Here is a 14252-nt window from a genome sequence, read left to right as displayed (position 1 = left end):
AGATCCAACGGCTGCAATGCCTCATATCTCTGTTTCAAATAAGAGAGTCATTAATTTAAAATTTCAATCCCTGGGCCAAGGCTAGAGTGAGTTGCGCTTGGCAAGTGTCGTCTGGACGGCATGGGTATTTAATTTCTAAGCATCCTCTGAGTCCGTGGTCCGTGACAGACCACAAGCCCAGTGAGGCCCATGACCTCCCCAAGTTTTAGACTTTTCTGCCTTTCCCTGGCCATTTCACGGCCCGCGCCGGCTATTAACAAGCACAATCAGACCAACCGGCTTAACGGCGCGCACTTGGTACGAACATAACCAGACTCGACCGTCTTAATGGGATAACCTGTGTTAATTTGTTGGTGGTACCCCTCACAAGAGCGGTTTAATCAAGCGGTCCTTCAGCAATTCTCACGTGAATGCCTCAGGACACTGTTCTGGATGGGCCGGGCGTTACAAAACCATTCCTAATTAACCTAACCCAAAACTTCAGTAGTGCCCCAAAGCTTTCAATGGTGGGCATAGAATCCTGTAGCGTGAATCACTTATAGTTTTAGATTGCATTGTTTTTAGACTAACATCTTAACAAGAGTCATTTAAACTAATGGATAGATCGAATCTCACAATGACATTGCGGTAGCCTACATAGCTTTTGACCACGAGTAGGCAAAATCATGTACAGTGTCTCGTTAGTGTGGCTCATCAAAGTTTTTCACTAGATTAATCTTTTGTTTTTGTGGTGAATATAAATGTTATTACTTGATGCACGAAGTTTTCTGTGGATTTTCTATGGAACCCCGACCGAGTGCAAAAGCGGGTTGGCCCACTAGCTTTTCCTCCTGCATTTACTCTTTTGATGATGATGGGGATGGTATTGCCTTATGAATGATGGATGGCTTATTTTGGAATCACTATTAGCTAATTTAACTTAAGATCTATGGTTGGCTAAAAACTACAGAATCGCTTACGAAATGAAAAACCAAGAGATCTCTCGATTTGAATAATTCCTGCGATTGGTTAAGGCTGAAGATTCTAAGGACTTTGGTAACGAAAAAGAAAGAGTTGGGCACTATTTTCTGCTTCACACTGAGTTTGGTCTTTACTTCATGAGATTTTGGATTTTTCAAAGATTTGGGTGTATGATAGAGGCAATTACATTCAGAGTTTAAATAGAAAAACTACTGAGCACAAAGAGTAAATAGAAAGAGATAAGAATGTGATGATGTTATCCCATGTGTGGGATGATAGTGTGAATTTGTGAAAACGTGAGAATGGAAAAAAGGAAAGCCAAGCACTCTTATATACAATGAGCTAATCGGGCATTCCCAATTCTAACTCCACCCCGTTAATCGATGAACTCTTCAAAAACTGACAGGTTTCCAACATTGAGGAGATTGGCTTCAAGAAGAAACCGTAAAACCCTTCCAAACCCTCACAATAATCTTTTGTTGTGGTTGTGATCATTTTCGATTGTTGGTGTTGTGCAAATGAGATAGAGGAGCTTGGTACATATAAAAGTGGCTAGTGGGAATAAGATTCTTGTTGGTGCTAACGTGGCATGATTTTGGGCTCTTCATGGACCTCGGGGTGATAAGAGTCATTGCAAGCTGATAAGTGAACTTTTTTAATTGGTGGGAATCAGATCCCCCGCAGGTACTTTTTTTTTTCCATGTTTTGTAAGATAAATTCACTACCTCAACTGCCACGAGGAATGAGTATTAATTGGTTTAGATTGTTGCCACGCACGTGGCTGACATGGATTCAATTCCAAACAATCACTCTTGGCCAATCTAGATTGTTAGTTGGCTTTAGATGATCCTAAGTATCTTATGGGTGTACTTTGTTTCTATTTACCTACATCACTTTGTTGTGGATTTCAAGAGTTTGTCGTAATTGTGTGAAATAGTATTTGTGATTTTATTTTATTTTTGTAGGGGAAGGGGGTTCTACAGTTTCATATATGTAACATATTGGCCCTAAAAACTTTATCTACCGTTTCATATATGTAACATGTACCCTAAAAACTTTATGTATAGCCTTGAGTACATTGGTGTAGACACTCCACCCCAAGCTGATAAGCTAATTGAGTTTGAATTGAACTAATGGATGAACAACCGAACCCCAATCCTAGAAGCCTAAATCTTAGGAACCCTGGTCAAAAACCTCAAACTTAGCCCATTCAACCCAGTCAGTCTAATCCTACACCCTAAGAACTTGAAACCCTAGCTAGAGCCTTGAGTTAGTTTGGCGAGTCAACTCACCCCTATCAACTCACTAAGTCAACTCACTCGATTAGCCTACCCAATCCAACAACCGAGTCAACTCACCTAATCAAGCCTAAAACCAAGCCCGAACCCAAGCCCAAAGACAAGCCCAATCGGAGAAGTAGGGGAAACCTCAAAGCAACAACCTTCACAGCAGAGCCTCCACACGCTTGAAAGATGCTGTTTATAAAAGTATGGAGTCCAAGTGGGGACCGGCGGCAGATAGGTTGCCGCCGGCCATGTGGCACTTTCCCTATTTGGGGCGGCGTCTCTCAAGCACGTGGAACTCTCCTTTTTCAAATTCCAAGTATATTGTTGAAGTGTGTTTACTCTGATGACATCTCCTTACCCAAAATTACACTTTTACTACTTCATCTAACCCATAAGATGATGTCATCTGGCAATCTCTAATCCTAACCCTTCAACTACCTTTTGCCCCTATGATCACCAGAAATTACAAGAAAATCGGGTTGGAGGCTATAAGTAGCCCCCTCTCTTTCTCATTTCAAGCATTAGGAGGAAATCTAAGAAGCACCCACTCTCATTTCAACTCAGTCTCATCCAGAGGTCCCTTATTCTTAACCATCTAGCCATCCCTTTACCAAGGAGAGTTAGAGTGAGAGAGAATCCAACCCTGGTCTAGCTTAGCCCAGTCAAAGTCTTAAGCCTTATGAACCACCTAAGTTCAAATATAAGCCACTCAATCTAGCTTTGCGATACTACTCTTTATTCAGCTATTCGAGCTTCAATCAGTTTCATTAAACTAGATCATAAGCATCGTGCAACATTCACTTCCTTCTCAACCACATTGCTTCTGACATACATCAGCATCATAGTGTATTTCATCATTTTCTCGCATCTAACTGGCAGGCATATACTCCGAGGCTTGCCGATATAATCAGATCATTCCCACCAGAAACCTTAGATAATTAACTGTCATTTTGACATATAAATTGCATTCCATCATATTTTTTTTCTGTATTTGACTGGCGGATGTATACTCTGAGGCCTACTGATATAATTAGAGTAGGTCCACTAGAAACCTTAGCCAGTTGGCCATCGTTTGATTATAAACATCAATACATCATAAGCATCCCATACATACATAGGGGTGCACATTGAACCATTGGAACCGTGTAACCAGACCAGAACCGTTGGATCAGTCTAGTTTGGTCTGGTTTTAGGGTGCTAACAGTCCGGTTTCGGTTCCAAAATTCCCAGAATCGTTGATTACGGATCGGTTCCGGTTTAAGGCCCTGTAGAATCGAATCGAACCGTTAATCTGAACCGTTACATGAACCATAGATCCGAACCGTGACACAAACCGTGGATCCGAGCTTTAGTTTAAAACAAAACATAAAAAACCCTAAAGGCTTTAGCGCCCCCTGCCCTCTCGCCCCTCTCACCCCTCTCGTTGAGTGCCCTACCCCTATTACCCTGCCCTCTCGCCGACGCCAACTGAGGACTGTTGCCCTCCCTCAGTCCCTCTCTCTCTCTCTCTCTCTCTCTCTCTCTCACACACACACACACACACACACATTGGGTTTCTCCTTGTTCTTCTGCTAGAGAGAACCCATGTGGACAGTGTGCGTTGTTCATCTTAAGGCCCCATCGTCAGGTGCTACCTTGTTTTACAGAGACCATTTATTTTGTGAATCAGAGGTTGTCGTCTTCGACATTGAGTACATAAGGTGGCTCGAGGAGCACCATCGCCTCCTGTGCGAGCTCCGCGCAACAATGTAAGAACACCTGCAGGAGAATAAGCTGAGGATCTTCGTCGACAATTGCCTTGCCCACTATGACCAGATGGTAAGCTTGAAAAGCATGGTGGTGAAATCCGACATCCGAAACCATGGAACCGATCCGGAACCAAACCGGTTTTCACGGTTCGGTTCCGGTTCGGTTCTAGGGTGCTAACGGTCTGGTTCCGATTCCGGTTTCAAAAATCCTAGAACAGTAGGGAACGGTTCGGTTCCGGTCTCACCCCAAAATCGGACTGAACCGAACCGTGTGCACCCCTATACATGCATACTTTGCACCCTGCACTCAATTATTTCGAACGTATGCTTTACGGCTTACCGATATAATCAGATCTTACCCATAAGAAATTCAAATCAATCAATCATCACTATCATTGCATCGTATTGTATTTTTTGCATGTGAAAACTAATCATATTCCTCATAATTTAGTTAGGTATTGTGAAGTAAAAACTGTACATTCGTATGGGCAAAGTGGGTGCCTAACACATTCCTTCTCTGTAATCGCAGTCATTTACTCAAAATCTCTATAACGCAAACTCACGAGTCATCTTAGGGTTAAGAATTTTTGGGTTCTCAATAATCTTAAGTGTTTCTAAAGGGTTTGGTTGACTGTAGGATCATAATAATTGGTTAGTGGCGTCTCTGGTCAAATATAACATCTTTTACCCCCAAACGAAAGCCCTCAAGCAGAGTAATTAGTGGAAAGTGAGAGTCGATCTCTCATCCCGTCAGAAAATCCACCCTCTAGCGTTTACAACTAAGATAAATAAACGGACTTAATTGCATAATGTACAACCCAACTCAAACCTTGACATTATATGCTTGGAAAAGCCCATTGGATTCACCATGATATATATATTTTATCCACGTCGTCCATGTATTTTTCTGAATCATTTTTGGGCATGAGCCAAAAATTGAGGCAGATCTAAAGCTCAAGTGGACCACACCACAATAAATAGTAGATATTGATATAATCTTGATCCAAAACTTCCGGTAGTCCCCAAGAAATTTTCAATGGCTTTGGTTCAATCTCCACTGTTTCTTGTGAGCTTTGGATCTGCCTCAGTTTTTAGATCATGTCCTAAAATGATATGGAAAAATGAATAGACAGCATGGATAAAACACATACATCATGGTAGAGTCCACATAGCTTTTCCATGTTTACACAGCACCGAGGTCGGTGCTATGTTCTACACTACGCAACCGAGTCCGCTAGATGGCCCGATTAGCCCGGGTCGGACGTCGAAGTCTATGACCCGAACTGGACCTGAACCGAACCGGCCCACAGTGACTTGTGCTTGTTGCTGGTGGATAGAACACGACTCTTCAGTAGATCTCTCTCACGCTCTCTCTCAAGAAATCAAAAGGAAGAAAAGTGAAATCTCTGCAGACATATGACAATTTGGGTTTTATTAGCTCAACTGATTTTCTCATTCTCTACTCTGTTTCTCTCATTTCTATCGCTTTCCATATTCAAAGAGAGAAGCAACAGAAAAAGAGTCGTTGCTTTCTTCCACCCCTACACCAACAATGGTGGTGGTGGAGAGTGGCTAATATGGTGCGTCGTCAGCGCCATCCAGCAAGAGAATCCCGATCTCGATTGCGTTGTCTACACCGGCGATGACGCCTCTCCGCAAAGCCTCGCCGCCCGGGCGCTCGATCGGTTCAACGTAAAGCTCCTCTACCCACCTCGAGTAGACTCTTCAGATCATTTAGTACATGGATTTTTTTTTTTTGAAAATTCAATTTCTTTTTGGAGTTTCTGCGGTCCATTCTCAAATGGGTATTTGTTAGTTTTTGTTGATTTTTGTATTTTCGGGCGGTTTTGAGTTCACGGGCTTTGTCTTGGTTGCCCTTTGTTAGTGATCATCTGTCTCTTGCCTTTCGTTTGTTTGATGTATTTTGTAGAAATAGGTTTATGTTAATTTTAGGGGTTGTTTGGATGCCTATAAATGGTTTAAGTGGCAAATGAGAGCCTGTAAATAAAATCACAGGTGTAAATGATTGTCTGTATTTGGATAGCCTGTAAATTGTTTAGGTCCTGTAAATGGAGAGCCAATCCTTCTATTTATAGACGTTAGGCTGTAAATGGAGAGCCTGTAAATAAAATCACAGCTTTTCGCTTGTAAATCAAATGCGGCTGAAAGCTGTAGTGGGTCATTTGGATGGTGGTAAATGGTGCAAATAGTAAATGATTTACTTGGAAGTCATTTATTACTTGTGTTTGAAAGCTCTAATTTGTTAGTAAATCATTTACTACTTGTAAATGATTTACTAGCAAATCCCCCTTCTCATTTACTAGCAAAAAGGTGAGTTTTCATTTCCTAGTAAATGAGGAGATGGCAACGGCTCTACTTTTTTGAATGAAAGCCTATAAAGCAGATTTCATGTACCATTTATAGGCCGTCCAAACAATGGTAAGTCATTTACAACTTAAAGCCAAACAGACAGGCTATAAATCCTTTACAGCCTTTAAGTGATTTATTAATAAATCATTTACAACGTAAACCATTTACCACCATCCAAACGACCCCCAAATGATTTAAAGGCATTTTTTAGCATCCAAACACAACCTATAAACTATTTATAGGCATCCAAAAGACCCGTTATTTAAATCAATACAATTGCATTGGCCGTATTTTGATAGAGGTTTATAGAATGATTAGTTGAACTGGGTGAGCATAAAGGTGAGCCCTACCTTGGGATGATCCACGTGCCGTGGTGTAGATTGACATGGTCCAAAATCTCCCCTGGAGAATGATGTTAGCCCTCCAATATTTGTTCTACAAATAATGGGTAATGATAAGTATAGTCGACATCGTTGGTCGTAAAGCCAACCCCAAATGCTGGGACATGTCTTTGATGATGATGATTGCCAATAGTCCATATGGGAGGGTTGGGTGTAGAATTCCCAATCAGATGGTTAGAATGTTTAGTCTACAACTAATGGCTAATGATTAGTATATCCAACATCGTTGGTCGTAAAGCCAACCCCAAATGCTAGGACATGTCTTTGATGATGATGATGATGATGATGATGATTGCCAATAGTCCATATGAGGGGATTGGGTGTAGAATTCCCAATCAGATGGTTAGAATTGCAGTAGTTGAGCATTTGTTTCCTTGCAACATTGCCCATCCATAGTGTGGCTCACCTAATGAATTGTTTGGATCAATGAAAGGAGGGCACTACCATATGGAACACCATTAAATAAAAACCGGGTATATTTAGGGCATTGCTCTATATCTCCTCACTTTGGCATGATGTTTATTTTTGGGGTTTGGTTTATAGAGATGGGCTTTTGCTTGTGTTGCATGGACACGGATATAAGTGTTGGAATCCGTATTGGTTAAGTATCGGTGCATAGTTTGTAGGGGACCCGACAGGCATGGGATTTGGCTCAGGACTCGGTCACTAGGTTGGGGTGACCCAAGACTCAAAAGGAATAAAAAGGGACACAACATCCATCAAGGCCCATCAAGGCAATGGATAAAAGTACCCTATATAATGCTAATGATTTGATCTATGAACTCTTTCGCAAGAGAATCGTCAATACGATTATCTTGAATAGCCTGCCCAGCTAAAACTAACTGGCAAAGACTGACAACAGATCCTAATATCGTGTAAAATAAAGGCCAAATACAAAAGATGGGCAATCTTCCCCGAGGCCCATGCAATAGCCAAAGATGAATCTTCCTCAACAATGAGTGGCGCATTGAGAGTATTGGTGAAGAGCTCGATCTCAATTTTGATATCTGAAAGCTAAACTCTATTAGACTTAATTATGCACATGCCGGGCATGGATCACTGGTGCCTTTGAACGGTATCTGTCATGAGAATTCTGTTGGCTACGGTGGTCTGCATAAAGGCCACCACCCAAGGTGGGGCACAAGACTCTCATACTTTTGCCTGAGGCAACCTAGAAAGATAAAACCATGTACAATGCCTTCAGAAATTTCTGAGAGGAAAATGAGGCTTTGGGGACTAGATCTAATCATCCAAATGAGCTCATCTTCAAAGAAAGCCGAAAGGAATAAGGTTGACTTATGTATAAGGGAGTCGCCCTCCTTGGAAGCTTGGGTTCATTCTTAATGGGCTAAGTTTGATATCCCAGTCATGGAAATTGTAATTTCTCACATTAATCGTGACTCCGAATTGTGTGGCAGATCCGTTGGCAATGGCAGGAGTCCGTAGCTTTCCTTTATGTATAGGGGATTCTTATCCATTTCCTTAATGGACTCTTTCACCTCCTTTGGGCCCTTTTGATAAAATTCTTTTTGCCGATAAAAAAGAAGTGTCTGGTGAGAAGATTCTTTGCTTCCAGTTGTGTTTAAATGATTGGATTCCACTGAAAGGAAAAATTCAGATTAATTGCGAGTCCAATTGTATGTAGATTCGTCTGTAAAGAAAGGAGATCATAGATTTTCTTTATCTAGATTCTAGACAGGATTCTTATTCATCACCTTAATGGACTCTTTCGTCCCCTTGGGGCCCTTTTGATAAAAGTCTTTTTGCAGATAAAAAAAGAAGTTTCTAGTGAGAAGATTCTTTGTTTTCAGTTGTGTCTAAACGGTTGCATTCCACTGAAAGAGAAACCTCAGCATGCTGCAAGTGTAGGATTCTTCAGAGTTCGGACACAAAACTTCTCATGCTTAGAAGAACATAATAGAGTTTTTCCTTAATTTGTTTGATTTTGTTACAGTTATATTGGATCAAAGAATTATGGTTGATGCTATTAATTTTTGCAAAAGGTGGGCCTCTCATGTACAGCTTTATCAGCCCAAGCAAATATTCCATCAAACATTTTATATTTCCTTAGTAGTTGATTAATCCTCCAAACCATTAAAAAAAAAAAAAAAAAAAAAAAAAAAAAAACCCTTTTAGCAATCAGAAGCCCACTTTGGTTTGTCTACCATCATGAGGGTGACCATATGATCAATTTGAATCTCCAAAAGGCGAACCATACATGCACGGTTCATTGAACCAAATAAAAGCTCAAGGAATGTTTTATATTTAATTCCTCCATACTTTATTGTATTGTATCCTCTAAGTTTGAGTTTGTTCAACTACTCTGCTTCAGAAAACAAATCTTTACATATTTCTTCTCTCGTTGGGAGTCACAGAGGGAAATGGAACCGAATGTGCATGCACTCATGTGCATTTTGTGGAAGTGGAGTTGCATGGCACATTCTGCAATGTGCTGATGGCAGGATGCACTAAATGCTCCTGTCTGCAAAATGCACCAAAAATGAGAATGGGATGATAACAGGTCCAACCTTTCTCGTACCATTCTCATTCCCGGTTGCATTCTGCTGTCTGCATTTAGCAGATGTTCCATCCATACGCTCGAGTTGGATAAAGAGACTGCTAGCATGTATTTTTACCTCACCCAAATTGCATTGCACTTGTACTATTTCTTTTGTTTTTTTACCATCTCATTATGCTTTTCAACCATGTACCAATGGTTAGGTGGTGTGCCTGTATAAAAGGAAGTGGATTGAGGAAGCCACTTATCCGCGTTTCACAATGGTTGGACAAAGCTTTGGCTCAGTTTATCTCTCATGGGAGGCTCTATGCAAATTCACTCCCTTATTTTATTTTGACAGCAGTGGCTATGCTTTTACATATCCAATGGCACGGACGTTTGGGTGCAAAGTTTTTTGCTATACACACAATCCGACCATCAGCTTAGATATGCTCTCCCGTGTTCGCCAACGCAGTTCGATGTATAACAACGACGCGCTAATTGCAGGCCGGCATGCTTCCCAATCTTGATAAGACATTTTCTTGTATGTGTTTTCAAAGAAAAGAAAGGAAAAGAAAGAAAGAAAAAGAAAACTAAATCTTTTAGGGGCTGTTTGTGTGACAATGAATCCATTGATTTGGGCTAAAAAAAAAATTCCTCCATAGAATTTGTTATTTACCAAATATACAAAAGCAAGAACTTAGACAAATTCCGACATGCCACTATGGCACCTTTTACCTCAAGGCAAGGTATTCCGTATCGGTGACGGTGGTTGTAACGGTCACAACCATTACCGATACGGGCATCTACCGTAACAATTGATATGGGGGCGTAACAACCATTACGACCCTCATAACGGTTAGAAAAAAAAAATTGCCCAAAAAATTCTAAAAAAATATCTAAAAATGCAGAATAATATAAATATTTCAAATATATAATCATTTTTTGTTTTGAACATGTTTATGGTAACGTAACGGTCCACTCTTTGGCGAGAGTGTTGTAGAGGGTTGTGTAGTGAATTTATAAACATGGTTATATGTATTTAATGTTTACACATCACAATCAAGCATTAGAACTAGAAATAAGAAGAAAAAAAATGCATAAATACTACTTTTTTCATTTTTTTTAAAATTTACCCTAGGAGCTTCTGTTCGCTCAAATCACTTTAACCTACGGTTTTAATGCTAAAAATTATAGTAAGAGTGGTCGAAATCTGCTATAGAATGATTTAAGAGAGTTTTTGGAATGTGAAAAAATGAAAAAAAAAGGAGAAATTTTGATTTAAATACAAAAAAAGTGACCACTTTTTTACCGTTATGGGTGTAACAGTCGTTATGGCCCGTAACAGCCGATAAGGTCCCAAAAAACCGACTACCGCATTTCAACCCCGTATCCCGTAACGGTCATGACCGTTACCTATACGTATCGGCCTTTACACCTGTGTTGTAATGAATACGGAACACCTTGCCTCATGGTCAATGTGACGTGTGAGATTTGGACCATTCATTGGGTGGGCCACTTTCACCAATCATGTTTCATGCAAGAATGTGGGTAACTGTTTTCTTCAGTTAAGGAAGTCAGCTTTATGCTGGTGAAATTGTAGTTGGTTTTAGACCTTTTTGTATGTTATCTGCCACAAGATCACTTTGCTTAGCATTGGTGTTGATGAACGCGTCTTGAGTGAATTCAGGCACATCCATTCTTACTGATGCAGTCCATTTTTTTGTGGCAGCGTTTGGCTGTCCTGATTCAAGATCATCTATTACATGTTCTTTGGTTGGATGTATGGGAAGGTAGGCTCCTGTGCACACCTTGCAATGGTGAACTCTTCATGGACAAGGTCTCATATTGAGAAGTTATGGAAAATCCCCGAACGTACTAAGAGAGTTTATCCTCCTTGCGTTACCTCCGCCCTTAGGTATATCGTTCCTTTGTTCCTCTGTCGAAAAATGGCATAATTAGGTTTCCTTTTTTTTCTTTCCTTTCTTCTTCTTCTTCTTCTTTTATTTATTTCATGTCCAACTAATGTGTCAACTTCTCATTCCAAGTAATGGGTAATAGTATACATGTTCAAGTACTGTCAGGTTAAGCTGGCACTAGTTGTTGAGTTGGTTACTTCTGCCATCAAGGGGAGGTAGCGGGTTCGAGTTCCGCTCTTGTTGGTTTTTATCTGCTGTAACCGACATGTATCATCCCAAAAAGAAAAAAAAGAAAAGAAAAGAAAAGAAAAGAACCATGCTGTTTGCTAATCCCACATGTGTGTATAGACTATACCCAAACCTCCATGAAGACCTCCCGATGGTACATGTGTGGAACATCTGAGCTGTCCATCAGGTGGGCTGATCATGTAGATAGGTGGCTCAACCGTGCAGATATCATTTCGAAAAATCAGGCTGCTGCACTCCCGTGGGCTACAGTGTAGGTAACAAATGGATGGCAGCACCAATTTTATTTCAGCCATTGTTTCACACACTGTCGGTTCAAAAAATCAGGTCACCGCACTCCAAATGTGTCACGGTGTAGGAAACAAATTGATGGGAACACAGTTTATCCTAGCTGTTGTTTCATACATTGTGGCCTGCTTTATATCCTTGAATGATTTTCAGCTAGGGCATCTACAAAATGGGTCCAGCTGATGGATGGATTGGATGTCCTATGGATCATGTTGGGCCACTATGTAGATGTCACTTCCCACCATGTATCAGGTGGGCCCACTGTGTAGATGTCATTTCCAAAAAAATTGGACGTCAACACTCAGGTGGGTCACTGTGTATGAAGCAAATGGATGGCTAAACCGAGTTTTAGCTGCTTATTTGTTTTGTATCCTCTGGTTTGCCTGATGGGTTTACTAGCTCAATTTTTAGGCCGGGCATCTACATGATTGGTGCAACCCGGTTATCGAGTCAATGAAATTTTGACACCTAGATCGTAAGGAAATGAACAAGAGTACACCCACAAGAATATTTGACTAGAAAGGGAGAAATAACTTTCTTGATATCAAACTTCTTCTCCTACAATGCTTAAGAAAACTCACACTAAAAAAATGTGGAATGCATGCCTCTTAAACCAACCCCCTTGACACCTGAATCATAAGGAACTGAACAAGAGTACACCCACAAGAATATTTGACTAGAGAGGGAGAAATAACTTTATTGATATCAAACTTCTTCTCCTACAATGCTGAAGAAAACTCACACTAAAAAAATGTGGAATGCTTGCCTCTTAAACCAACCCCCTTTTATAGACCCTTATGACAATTCCTGCTAATCTTTAATGAAAATCCTCCAACCATCAGATTGATTTCAAATCAATCTAATCTTCCTAAGATGGCAACAACCCTAATAACAGTAAAAGCAGAAATTATCTTCAAAATCTTCAATCACATTCTTAAATCAACAACCATATCTTCCACAAATAATATATTACAGTTCATGATATTTGGGCCTCAAATCTACCAATAAACAATCCAAAATTAGCACATGCTGGGGGCCGATGGTGGGCCTGAGGCCTACATCATTCTTCCTGGGTTGGAAAGAACTTGACTTTGGCGGTTGGGCGCTTCATACAAGTACTAGAAATCTGGATCCAATATTTTCAATTCGTCACTTGTGATCCATATGCATTTAGAATAGGACTCATTCTTCCATTTCACCAAGTACTATTGGCTTCGTCAAGTGCCAATGCTCTTCATCTGCAACCCTCCATTTTTTTTCATTCCTTTTCTTCTTCTTCTTTTTTTCTTGAGGAGTTGTTTGTCCATATCAGCAATAACTTTGTCTTATGCATCAAGCACCTCGCCATGATACTCGAACAATTCCACTACATTGAAAGTTGGTGAGATATTCAAGTTATCTATAAACTTGATCTCAGGATGTCGCCACCAAACTCTTTTCAGTCAGCATGGTCCAATATTTTTAGGCTTAAGCTTGTTGTAAGTTCCTATTAGAAACCTTTTCTTTATGGAGATAAAACCATAACCTAAGTGATCACCTTCTTTATATTTCATCTCACTACCAAAAAAATGAGCAAAGGCTATGGATGATTGGAGTCTTTAGCTACGGATATAAACCGTAGCAATATTACTACGGATTAAATCCGTAGCTAAAGACTCCAATCATTCATAGCCTTTGCTCGTATTAATGGTCTCTTAGAAGTTCTATGGGGGGCCCACCACAATTTTTGTGTTCAATCTAATCCGTCCATCCATTTTGACAAATCATTTTAATGCGTTAGCTCAAAAATTAGATAAAGTTAAAGCTTAAGTGGACCACACCATAGGAAACAATGGAGATTTAGTGTCTTTTGTTGATTTGTGGTGTGGTCCATGTAAGTCTTCTATTTGCCTCATTTTTTGGGATAAATCCGTAAATAATTCATTGAATTGAATGGAAGGCATAGATAAATGACATACGTCATGGTGGGCCACAAGGAACCCCTAACATGACCGTCCATCTCAATTTGGCGGCCGCGTGCGCAAAAAAACAAAATAGCCCGCCCGCCCACTGCATTTTTCATTCTCGCGCCCACCTCTCTCTCTATCTTCTCTCGCTCCTTTCTCTCTATCTTCTCCCCACTTCTCTCTCTCGCTCCCTGCCCATCCTCGACTGCGTGAGGGACTCGTTCGGACGGCTCCACTTCTCTCTCTCTCTCTCTCCCTGCCCATCCTCGACTGCGTGAGGGACTCGTTCGGACGGCTCCACTTCTCTCTCTCTCTCTCCCTGCCCATCCTCGACCGTGAGGTATCTCTCTCTCTCTCTCAATCTCTCTCAATCTCAATGTTGATTTATGAATTTGGGGATTTAGTAATTTGTGGATTTCCAATTCGAATATGGACCCTCATTTAGGGATTTGGGGATTTTAGGGCTTACAGATTTGAATGTGGACCTTGAATTTGGGTTTTTCTAATTTTACAAATTGGGGATTTTAGGATTTTGTTTCATGGGTCGTGGATATTGTGAAGAAAACATTGATGGACCTTTTAGATTATGAA

General features: G+C 40.6%; 1 protein-coding gene across 1 annotated transcript; it reads left to right on the top strand.

Moving 5' to 3' along the window:
• The first annotated feature begins 5410 nt into the window (after positions 1-5410).
• LOC131254883 (GDP-Man:Man(3)GlcNAc(2)-PP-Dol alpha-1,2-mannosyltransferase-like) lies at positions 5411-11416 on the top strand. Its single transcript, XM_058255583.1, has 3 exons — positions 5411-5710; positions 9487-9769; positions 10995-11416. The coding sequence occupies exons 1-3, from the start codon at positions 5411-5413 to the stop codon at positions 11057-11059; spliced, it is 648 nt and encodes a 215-aa protein (XP_058111566.1). The 3' UTR covers positions 11060-11416.
• The last annotated feature ends 2836 nt before the right edge of the window (positions 11417-14252 follow it).

The sequence above is a fragment of the Magnolia sinica genome, chromosome 9, assembly GCF_029962835.1.
Source record: "Magnolia sinica isolate HGM2019 chromosome 9, MsV1, whole genome shotgun sequence".
NCBI lineage: Eukaryota > Viridiplantae > Streptophyta > Magnoliopsida > Magnoliales > Magnoliaceae > Magnolia > Magnolia sinica.
This window is presented reverse-complemented; position numbering and strand designations above follow the sequence as displayed.